At 42.0% G+C, this 11879-nt stretch overlaps 1 protein-coding gene across 1 annotated transcript in view; it reads left to right on the top strand.

The window, feature by feature from the left end:
- Window positions 1-1068: 1068 nt before the first annotated feature.
- LOC120023927 (fibronectin type III domain-containing protein 1-like) overlaps window positions 1069-11879 on the top strand; it is an 86777-nt gene continuing 75966 nt past the window's right edge. The window contains exon 1 of the mRNA XM_038968030.1: window positions 1069-1183. Within this exon, the coding sequence (XP_038823958.1) occupies window positions 1111-1183 (73 nt within the window). The 5' untranslated portion in view covers window positions 1069-1110. The remainder of the gene's footprint in view (window positions 1184-11879) is intronic.

Here is an 11879-nt window from a genome sequence, read left to right as displayed (position 1 = left end):
CCATCGCGGTGCGAAAGTGGAAGACAGATGTACAGTAGGGGGAACAGAGCGCCAATGATCTGTCTGTCCCACCGCTCTCATTTAACCTAACGTATCAGGCGTAAAAGAAACATCTGAGGGGCATTTCCTTCTTTAACTGTCGGGGGGAGGTTATTTTCTGCACTGTTCAACCAATCCAGTAAATGTGGAGAAGGAGTTAAGACGATGTATCGCCTCGTTAACTCAGAAATACAAGAGATACTTTTGAGGAGATGGGAAACTCCATTGGAGTCATATTAATGCCCACTGCGTGCGTTGCCTGTACGTTGTCAATGGGCCACGTGGTGCATTCTGGATACACTCCGACAAGGAGATCTCTCATTCAAGGAGTCAATGGCAGTCATTTGTGCACTAGCAGAAAAACCCAACATGAGCATGATTTACGTGAACAAGAAGCTTGCGAAATTAAGTACTTTTGAGGAAAATAGGCAGGTTTCTCGACTCATATCCTGACTTTTGGAAGGGATGGTTTGATGATTAGCTTAGCAACGGCGTGACGCAGCCTGACCATGTGAATACGATTGGTCGACAGGCTGCTGGGTGGGGCGTTATACGTTTCCCCATTCATTGGCCACTGAGATTCTTATCTCCTCTGAAGTATCTCTGGGAATACTGGTTAACATCCAAAAGCGGAAGTCATGTCACAGGCTCACTTCCATTTCCTCTATAGAGAATGATAGCGGCATCTAGGTGCCAAAAGGCTGTATTAACATTGGCAGCGCCATTAGAGGCTTCCGCCATTTTAATGTAGTACTTCCAACTTCATTTGGTGACCCTGTTGGAGTCATGTCCAACGGGTTCATCAGGAGGGATCAGCCAATCGTGAAGAATAAAATGTGCTTATTTCAAAATGGAGATTGCCTCAATGGCACTGCCCATACTGTCACAGACGCTATAATGGCACAGACACAAAGATGAGTACTCTATCTTACTCTATGGTTTCCCCTGAAAACCAGATGCATCCGGTTATTTCTTTCCCCGCTGAAGGTGCTCCCAGTCCAGCCAGACCTTACTCTCCCTCCCCTTTCCCTCTGTTGCGCAGCACCGCGGGACTAGCGCACTATACTCACTATGGCATCCACCGCAGCACGGACTCTCTTAGTGCTTTTCGTCACCGTCTGTGCATCAAGTACTGGATTAACAGGTAAAATCAGCCTTTTAATTTATATTTTCAGAGCAGATGCATGGTTTCCGTTTTTCACTAGTGAGGTAGCACTTTATTGATTGATTTATGTCTGGGATATGTGGAACTGGGCTAATAGCCTAATCGATAATCAATGAATTATTTACCCCATAAATATAATATATCCAGTTCCCAATCCGCAATTGTTTTTCTTTGTTTGTTTTATATCATGTCAAGAGACCAATAGCTTCTAATTGAGCTGCTGCTGGGACATATATCATAATTACCACGTTGCATTGCAGGAAAAAGTGTTTGCGAGAGATTCATTTTAGCAGATCTTCTGGTTTGTGTGGCATAAACAAACTATGCAAAATATGAGGGAAAGTATATTATTTTGGCGACAAATGATGAAAAGAAAAATGCTTAACAGTTTGCAGATGGGGAATGAACATACCAGTCAAAGTGAGCAATAATAATGAATTTGGGCCGTGAAACTAGGTCTTTCATCGTTTCTGGTCTGGAAGGAAAATGTGATGTAGCCTTTTGAGCGCAGGAGTCATGGAATATGCGCTTACCTCATTGGCGCACACTGAAGTAGCTTTGCTCTACAATTAAAATAAGATGACGAATATGAGATCATAAGCCATATGATTAGTATCAATCACCACACCAAAAAATATAAAGAAAAAACTGCTTTAATTGATAATGGGACGTCACAGTGCCAAAAGGGTATTCTAATTGGCGCCAGTAGCAACTCCATGATGGCCCGGCTTTCAACTCCAACCTCGCAGGGAGAAGGGGCAAGGAGGAAATGGTTCACTTTCTCATAAAGTTTCTGTCAATTTCGCTCCATATGCATCCAGGTGTCACTATAGCTTCCACGTATTAGCAGTTTAACTTTTATTGGGATGATTCTTGTCCTGGAGGCAGAGGTGAAGGATTTCCTCTCGAAAGTCAAAATTGGCTATAGTTCCTTCAGAAAGTATTCATACCCCTTGACTTATTCCACATTTTGTTATGTTACAGCCTGAAATCAAAATGGATTCAATATGTTTTTGTCACACATCTACACACAATACCCATAATGACAAATTGAAAACATGCTTTTTGAAATTGTGTCAAATTGATTGAATATTTAAAAATAGAAATATCTCATTTATATAAGTATTCACAGTCAATACCTGGTAGAAGCACTTTTGGCATTGATTACAACTGTGACTTTTTCTGAGTTAATCTCTAAGATCTTACCACACCATTTGCCCATTATTCTTTCCCAAATTCCTCAAGCTCCGTCAAATTGGTTGTTGATTATTGCTGGACAACCATTTTCAGGTCTTGTCATATATTTTCAAATAGATTTACAGTACCAGTCAAAAGTTTGACTCATCTACTCATTCAAGGGATTTTCTGAAATGTTTGTACAATTTTCTACATTGTAGAATAATAGTGAAGACATCAAAACTATGAAATAACACATATGGAATCATGTAGTAACCAAAAAATGTGTAATATTTTATATTTGAGATTCTTCAAAGTAGTCACCCTTTGCCTTGATGACAGCTTTGCACACTCTTGACATTCTCTCAACCATGCATGAAGTAGTCACCTGGAATGCATTTCAATTAACAGGTGTGCCTTGTTAAAAATTAATTTGTGGAATTTCTTTCCTTCTTAATGTGTTTAAGCCAATCAGTTGTGTTGTGACAGGGTAGGGGTGGTATACAGACGATAGCTCTATTTGGTAAAAAGCAAATCCATATTATGGCAAGAACAGCTCAAATAAGCAAAGAGAAATGACAGTCCATCATCACATGCACATTTGTGGCCTGCTGGAGGTCATTTTGCAGGGCTCTGGCAGTGCTCCTCCTTGCACAAAGGCGGAGGTAGCGGTCCTGCTGCTGGGTTGTTGCCCTCCTATGGCCTCCTCCACGTCTCCTGATGTACTGGCCTGTCTCCTGGTAGCGCCTCCATGCTCTGGACACTACGCTGACAGACACAGCAAACCTTCTTGCCACAGCTCGCATTGATGTGCCATCCTGGATGAGCTGCACTACCTGAGCCACTTGTGTGGGTTGTAGACTCCGTCTCATGCTACCACTAGAGTGAAAGCACCGCCAGCATTCAAAAGTGACCAAAACATCAGCCAGGAAGCATAGGAACTGAGAAGTGGTCTGTGGTCACCACCTGCAGAACCACTCCTTTATTGGGGGTGTCTTGCTAATTGCCTATAATTTCCACCTTTTGTCTATTTCATTTGCACAACAGCATGTGAAATTTATTGTCAATCAGTGTTGCTTCCTAAGTGGACAGTTTGATTTCAAAGAAGTGTGATTGACTTGGAGTTATATTGTGTTGTTTAAGTGTTCCCTTTATTTTTTTGAGCAGTGTATTTTGATTTGTTTAACACTTCTTTGGTTATTTCATTGTTTGGATGTCTTCACTATTGTTCTACAATGTAGAAAATTGTAAAAAAAATAAAGAAAAACCATTGAATAAGCAGGTGTGTCCAAACTTTTAACTGGTTCGTTAAGTCAAAACTGTAACTCAGCCACTCAGGAACATTCACTGTCTTCAGCACAGGAGGTTGGTGGCACCTTATTTAGGAAGATCGGGCTTGTGGTAATGACTTGAGCGGAATCAATACATCAAACACATTGTTTCCATTCTCTCCATTCTGGCCATTATTATTACCCGTTATCTCCTCAGCAACCTTCTGTGAACTCCAGTGTATATTTGGCCTTGTGTTTTAGGTTATTGTCCTGCTGAAAGGTGAATTCATCTCCCAGTGACTGGTGGAAAGCAGACTGAACCAGGTTTTCCTCTAGGATTTTGGCTGTGCTTAGCTCCAATACGTTACATTTTTATCCTGAAACACTCCCCAGTCCTTAACGATTACAAGCATACCGATAACATGATGCAGCCACCACTTGGTACTCAGTAATGTGTTGTATTGGATTTGCCCCAAACATAACACTTTGTATTCAGGACAAAAAGTTAATTGCTTTGCCATATATTTTGCAGTATTACTTGTTGCAAACAGGATGCATGTTTTGGAATATTTTTTATCTATACAGGGTTCTTTCATTTCACTCTGTCAATTAGGTTAGTGTTGTGGGGTAACTGCAATGTTGTTGATCCATCCTCAGTTTTCTCCAATCACAGCCATTAAACTCTGTAACTGTTTCAAAGTCACCAAAGTCACCAATCCCTCTCCGGCAACTGAGTTATGAAGGACATTTGTATCTTTGTAGTGACTATTGTTATTTTTTACCCATCTACCTGCTCTTTGTGGTTGAATCTGTGTTTGAAATTCACCGCTCTACTGAGGGACCTAACACTTTTCCATATGTGTGGTGTAGAGAGATGAGGTAGTCATTCAAAAATCATGTTAGTAAGAGTCTAATGACTCCCCCGTGCAACAATCTAAGTAACATAATAAAAAAATCCTCATCAAAATCTGTCAATTTAAGATAGAGATATGACCACCGTCTCAATCCAACGCATCTGCCCACGTCAGCCTTCAGCATCTGCGGTGGAAGGTCGGTGAGCTACAGCCGTGTTTGTCAGACCATGAGACATCCCAAAAATTGGTCTTCTCACAAAAACGTTTGTAGCGTGTCAATCACTCTATGGAAAGATGAGACTCTCACGAACAGGATGGTGTTTTCCGTTTTGCGCACGACCCCCCACAAACTCCACGGGACTCGTCTGAAGTCGGTACCGCTGATGTGCCAACTTCTATCGGTAGTGTCCGAACCGTTTGGGCTACAAACTAATATGACCCCGCTATGAAAAGGGGAGATTCTCCGTTTCGCTCTACTACCTCCACAAGTGTCACGGGACTCATCTGAAGGTAACCGGTACCGGTTTAAAAAATGAATGGAAGTATGGAGGTAGTTTTGTTCCCCCCTAAACAAGGGGGCTAAATATGTGTCCAAAAAACTAAAATATTTCCTAAACTTTCTAATATCTACTAGATATTATTTTTTGACTGTCTGTTTTGACATTTATGAACGTATGACAATATGTTTCTATGGGCTATAGTAGTAATGGCCAAATTCAACATTTAATCCAATATGTTTTTTGATACCTACAAGGGTCCTAAAATTCAAAATCAGGTAGCTAAATTATCCATGGTATGACCACCTAAAAACAATTCCATATGATTACGTGACTTTTTAAGCAACATTTTACTCTTTAACTTATTTAGGCTTGACATAACAAAGGGGTTGAATACTTTTTATTTTTAATTCATTTGTATTTTTTTTTTTTGAAAAACATAATTCCACTTTGTGTGTGTAGGCCAGTGAAAAAAAAGTAAAGGAGTGTGAATACTTTCTGAAAGCACTGTAAAAATCCATGAAAACAAAAATGTACTTTTTGATCTTAATTTAAGGTTAATTTAAGGTTAGGGTCAGGCATAAGGTTAGCTGTGTGGTTAATGTTAAGATTAGTGTTAGGTTTAAAATCCGATACCTGCCACTTATTATCGTGTCCACGGGTCTTGTTGTGCGTGCTGTGAAGACTAGCTCCTCTGTATCAGAGCGCGCTCCCCTCCAAAATATCCTCACCACCGGTGTAAGAGGTGAGGGCCTTCTATGTCTTCAGATAATCCCTAAGGATTTGATCAAATCATTGTTTTAGTATTAAAATATACATTTCATTTTCATTTCTATTTCCTCTTTTCAAAAATATTTCAATGGTATTTGACTTTTTTTTTTACCCCTTTTTTCGTGATATCCAATTGGTAGTTACAGTCTTGTCCCATTGCTGCAACTCCCGTACGGACTCGGGAGTGGCAAAAGTTGAGAGCCGTGCGTCCTCCGAAACACAACCCTGCCTAGCCGCACTGCTTCTTGACACACTTCTTGCTTAATCAGGAAGCCAGTCGCACCAATGTGTTGGAGGAAACGCCGTACAACTGACAACCGAGGAAGGCGTGCATGCGCCTGGCCCGCCACAAGGAGTCGCTAGAGCGCGATGGGACATCCCGGCCGGCCAAACCCTCCCCTAACCCAGAAGACACTGGGCCAACTGAGCGCCACCTCATTGGTCTCCCGGTCGCGGCCGGCTGAGACACAGCCTGGGATCGAACCCGGGTCTGTAGTGACACCTCAAGCACTGTAATGGAGTGCCTTAGACCGCTGCGCCACTCATGAGGCCCCTTATATGATTATTTTCAACAAAATTCTGATTTAATCTCTTCCGTTTGTGATGGAAAGGAAAGGGATAAGACAACACATAAATCCAATCAGGATTTATTTTTGGTTGTCTCGGGGGAGACAAATCTAGCTACCTAATTCAGCCATTGGCTAGGCCCTCAGAAGCTAAATAGAAGGCATCTGCCATTCAACTGTATTAGCGCCAGGGTTGGGGTCAATTCCATTTACATTACAGTCAAATTCCAATTCTCTTCAAAGCTTTCCAATTAGGAAAATGTGGAATTGGAATTAGAATTTGGGTTACTTTATAAAATTACTTTAATTAAAATTAATTGAACCCAACCCTGATTATGGCAGAATTTTGGAGTGACAGTGGAATCAACCAATCACATTTAGACTTGTAATGGGTGGGACAATTTTTACAAAAACGTATGGAAACTTCTGCCTTCTCTAAGGCCGACAAGTCATTACGCAATAGTGAGCAGTAGTTTTCCCACGGTCTAGCTAACTACTTTGTTGTAGGTTATTTAAAAGCATGTAGCGGCTGCAGCAGGTGTTATCGAAGAGGATGTTGTTGCTAATTTGTTAAATCTTTGGAGGGAGTTGAAAGTCCGTGTTGCCCAGCAACAGCCCCAAAACATCACTGCTCTGGAGGAGATCTGCATGGAGGAATGGGCCAAAATACCAGCAACAGTGTGTGAAAACCTTGTGAAGACTTACAGAAAACGTTTGACCTCTGTCATTGCCAACAAAGGGTATATAACAAAGTATTGAGATAAACTTTTGTTATTGACCAAATACTTATTTTCCACCATAATTTGCAAATAAATTCATAAAAAATCCTACAATGTGATTTTCTGGATTTTTTTTTCTAATTTTGTCTGTCATAGTTGAAGGGTACCTATTATGAAAATTACAGGCCTCTCTCATCTTTTTAAGTGGGAGAACTTGCACAATTGGTGGCTGACTAAATACCTTTTTGCCCCACTGTAGCATGGAGTTATAGCACCACAATCCCCACATTCCACAGGTAATGCTTGTTAACATAGCCCATCTGTAAATAGCCCATCCAACTACCTCATCCCCATACTGTATTTATTTATTTATCTTGCTCCTTTGCACCCCTGTATTTCTACTTGCACATTCATCTTCTGCACATCAATCACTCTAGTGTCTAATTAGTGTATTATAATTACTTCGCCACCATGGCCTATTTATTGCCTTACCTCCCTTTTCTTACCTCATTTGCACACACTGTATATAGATTTTCTTCAACTGTATTATTGACTGTATGTTTTGTTTATTCCATGTGTAACTCTGTGTTGTTGTATGTGTCGAACTGCTTTGCTTTATTCTTGGCCAGGTCGCAGTTGTAAATGAGAACTTGTTCTCAACTTGCCTACCTGGTTAAATAAAGGTGAAAAAAACAAACAACAAAAAACTGTTCCATCAGATTTATCCACTGTCTCATAGCCCAGCTAGCGTCTAGACATGATTTCCCCGTGCTACTAGGCTATCATTTGTTTGCAACTGTTGGGGTTTGTCTAATCCTTGTTGTCTGCCTCTACGACCTGTGCAACAATGTTGCAGTTTAAAAAAAATATACACTCATGTTTGTGAAACAGTGTTGCATTTAAACTTTAGATCACAGATGACTTTGTGTGCTGAATGTGAAGAAGATGTTGGCGTAATAGCTATACATTTTGACTGGGAAATGCTTAGCCTAATGGTTGTGTTTTTGTGTTCTTATTATTGGGACCTACTGGCTTATTATGTCAGAGTGAATGTGCTGCTTATTCTTTAACATCATGCTGTGAGTGACTGCTCTCTTTCTATCAGCCTAAAAGCGTTCTCTCCTACCTGGAGTGTGCTGGTATTACGGACACTGTCCTTTCAGCATCACACGCCTGTTACACTCACATCCTTTGATGTGTCACTGTTGTCGCTTTTGGTGATAGTGGGATAGTGATGGCGTTAGGCTGTGTCAGCAGTTGCTGTTGCTATGTCTGTGTGAGTGGCAGCATGAAGCGTGGCTTAGCCTCAGGTTTGTTAGATTCAGTCGGGCGCATTAAGTGATGCTATGTTATTTTTCTGTTTTGAGTTTGGTACGACGTGTTGGAAGATTTTCTTTACCCACTGAAGGCCTAGGTCCAATAGCCATGGTTCGCCACTGGAAACAGGTGTCTCTCAGTTTCCTCTGTTACCATAGGGATAGGAGAATAGGTAAACACATGCTTCTAACTAATTGGAATGATGAACATCGGGGTGGACAGAGGCATGGAATATCCATCTCAAAAGACCTCCCTGAGCACATCACCTAACCATCATTCTTGTCAGTAGAAGCCCATTGGGCACACACAGGTTGAATCAACGCTGTTCCCACGCCGTGTCAAATTAAATCATGTTGAATCAACGTAGAATAGACGTTGAATTGACGTCTGTGCCCAGTGGGAGGGTTATTCAGTGTGACAGGGAGGTGTAAAATATGCTAAAACGATGACAACAACAAGACATGTTGAAGCCAAATCACTTGGCAGACTGACCAATGATCCAGCATTTTGATCGGTCAGATACGAAGTTCTCCCTGAGCAGGTTGAGGGGCAGAGGCAGGTTACCTTGTGTCTCACTGGGGTCTCATTTATCACTCTCCATTCCATTCCATGTTAGCAGGTGAAGTGTAAAATGGAGATAGCACAGGCAGACAGAGATTTCCGATCCACAGAGAGTACAGATGTTTTAGAAGTGCCTAGAGCGCACGGTTTGTGAAATAAATTTGGGAGCCACGCTCACACTTGCTGTGAGAGTACCTGTTGCTCACCAGAGGAAAAAAAGGCCTGAGTGAAAAAATTCAAAAGGCTGGAGTTTTGGAGAAGATTAGCCAGCTAATCCCTGTTGATCTGATTTAGCTGCCACGTTACAATAGCCCTCTCTTCTCCCTTACCCTTTCTCCCCTATCTCCTCTCTCTATCTCTCTCCGTTTCCCATTAAATCTTTCTGAACCCTCTTTGTCTGACTTCCTTATTTCTAATTCCTGTCTTTACTCACTTTCTCTATTCCCTCTCTCTCCCGCTCTCTCACTCTCACTCTTTCTCCCAGACATGCATGCTCAGTGAGTGAGGTCATCCAATTAAACGTAGATGCTGTTTGTTGTGGTTTTGTCCTTTTCTTGTCCACTGCTCCCCCTTCATCTTTTACTCCTCCCCACTCCTCCAGACTTCCACACAGTACTGAGGGCTATTCATTTCTTACAATAAGCACTTAGTAAAAGCAGAAAAGGCCTAAAATCCACAAAAGCCTAGCCAAGTATGACACTACAGTAGCATTGTGATGAACAAAATAAGAGGAGTTCTGGGGAGGGACCAGGCTATTGAACAGAGTTGACAGGAGGTCACTGGTTGGGTGACAGAGAGACAGAGAGACAGAGAGAGATTCAAGTTAGAGAAAGGCAGAAGGGGAAAAGAGGGATTCGTGTCCTCACAAGCCACAGGAATTTCTCCATTCCACCTCACCAAGAGGAATTCTACAGGAGCACTTCTACAGGATTGGCAGATCTCCGATTTAAGCTTTGGGTTTGTATTGTAACACAGGGGGAAATCCGGGTAGAGAGACACATCTATTGAGACAGACTGACAGACAGGGAGCGAAAACATGTAGCTAATACTTTCCAGCGTGTCGACTGCAAGCGCGTTTGATCACCTGACGTGGGGCCGACCCAGGCTCTCTCACCTGTCACTCAGGTGTCCATCAACCCTGCCGCTGATGGGTCTCACCTCAGGATGTCATCTCTGGGCGTGGTTATGTTTGGTTAAACAGGTAGCACCTGGGCTAGTGAACATCCGTCACAGAGAGAATAGAGAGAGAGAGTGTGTGTGTAGAGTGTGTGTGTGTTGGACAGAATGCATTTGTATAAAGAGAAAGTGTGAACTCCTAATTCACAGGATTAGCATTCCTCTTGGTGAGTAGGTAGCATTGCAGTGTAGTTTACTCATACCCTGTGCTGGTTACAGAGAACCATGATGTCATGATGGTTTGGGGTTGGTGTGTTGATTATGTGAAGGGATGAGTATATTGGGCCGTGGTTTCACTGGTTTGCTGAATTTGTGGAGAGTTGTATGTGGGTTAGTGTGTGAATGTGTGTGTGTCTCTTGTGGGGAAAAAGGCGTTGGTAGGCTGTAGAAATCAGATCTGCAGAGAAGCGCAGGTGCATGACCCAGAGGGTTTCTAAGACAATTTTTGGACGAGGCTACGACATGACCTTAGGGCTTAATGCTGCACATGCTGCTTGCTCTGTTGCATACAAACACACACACACTTTCCTAAAAACCAGGGACACACACACACACTTTCACACATGTCCCCTTACACAACACTAAAACTATCCTCATTCCTTACATAGTCAAACTATCGCAACTATCACACACAACACACATGCACAGTATCTTAGGGTTTTCTTGGGGGGAAAAACAACAAAAGCCAAATTAGTATGACACTATAAAACAACGTAAATATAAATATACCACAGTTACACTGCAACCTCTTTGACTTCAGCCAGACTGTCTAAATGATGATATTAGCCTCAAAGTCAACTTTCTTCCTTCATAAATGGTTTATTATTAGACACACACACACACACACACACACACACACAATAACAGTATCTCCAGTTATTGTGTTTGGCTGTGTTCCTGGGCTAGGCGCCAGAGAGGTTGCGTCATACAGTAAGCAGACATAGTGATGAGAAGCGCTATATAGAGGAAGGCAGAGAAAACAGATCAGTCCAATAAAGAGTTGGGAGAGCCTGCTTACTGCAGTATGATTGACAGGAGTTACTAGTGGCTTCCACAAACTGTTTCGGGATCGCGAAACCCCGATTTCCATTTGGAAATGATGAGCGAGGAGGATTCTAACTGGATTGACACCTGGAAACTACTGCCGGAGACTTCTACAGACAGTTAGTGAGCGTGATAGAGGAAGGCACCCTGTAGACTGTTGGAGAGGTTGCACACTGATCATGGGCATCAGACGGGGATTTTCTTCACACAGTTCAGGACTTCATCAATTTTTCATATTCACCTAGCAGATACTTAAATAGTGTAACCACGACTCCTGTGCATCCCTTTGACTATGTGTAATAATTGTCTTTTGGCATTACAGAAGATAAGAATCAGCTGAAGTTGTGTTATCCGAGCAAACGATAGGCTCCTTACAGGCGTTGTTTGTGATTGTGATGAATTCAGTTATGTGGTCTTCTGTGTGAGCGTCACAGCTGGAGTGTTGTCAATGCCGAATCATTATCGACTGCTGGAGATTTATCAACTGCACGCTCGCACGAGTTAGATTGGGAGTTTTATATTCATGTGTTAATACTCCACTAAATGCTTTATTGCATTTGCTCGGTCTGATGTTGGACTAGGAGCGTGTTCTGCTGTCGTCTCAATAACACGTGCATTTTCAACGGCATCAAAGGAAAGGGTACATGAAGAGATCTCAAATGTTATCTTTCCGCATGTATTTTGTTAAAAAAAAATTGCGTTATACTGGTATTTGCTTTGCTT

Source organism: Salvelinus namaycush, chromosome 29 (genome assembly GCF_016432855.1).
Source record: "Salvelinus namaycush isolate Seneca chromosome 29, SaNama_1.0, whole genome shotgun sequence".
Lineage (NCBI taxonomy): Eukaryota > Metazoa > Chordata > Actinopteri > Salmoniformes > Salmonidae > Salvelinus > Salvelinus namaycush.
The sequence above is the reverse complement of the archived record's forward strand: the minus strand, read 5'-3'. Positions and strand labels throughout refer to the sequence as shown.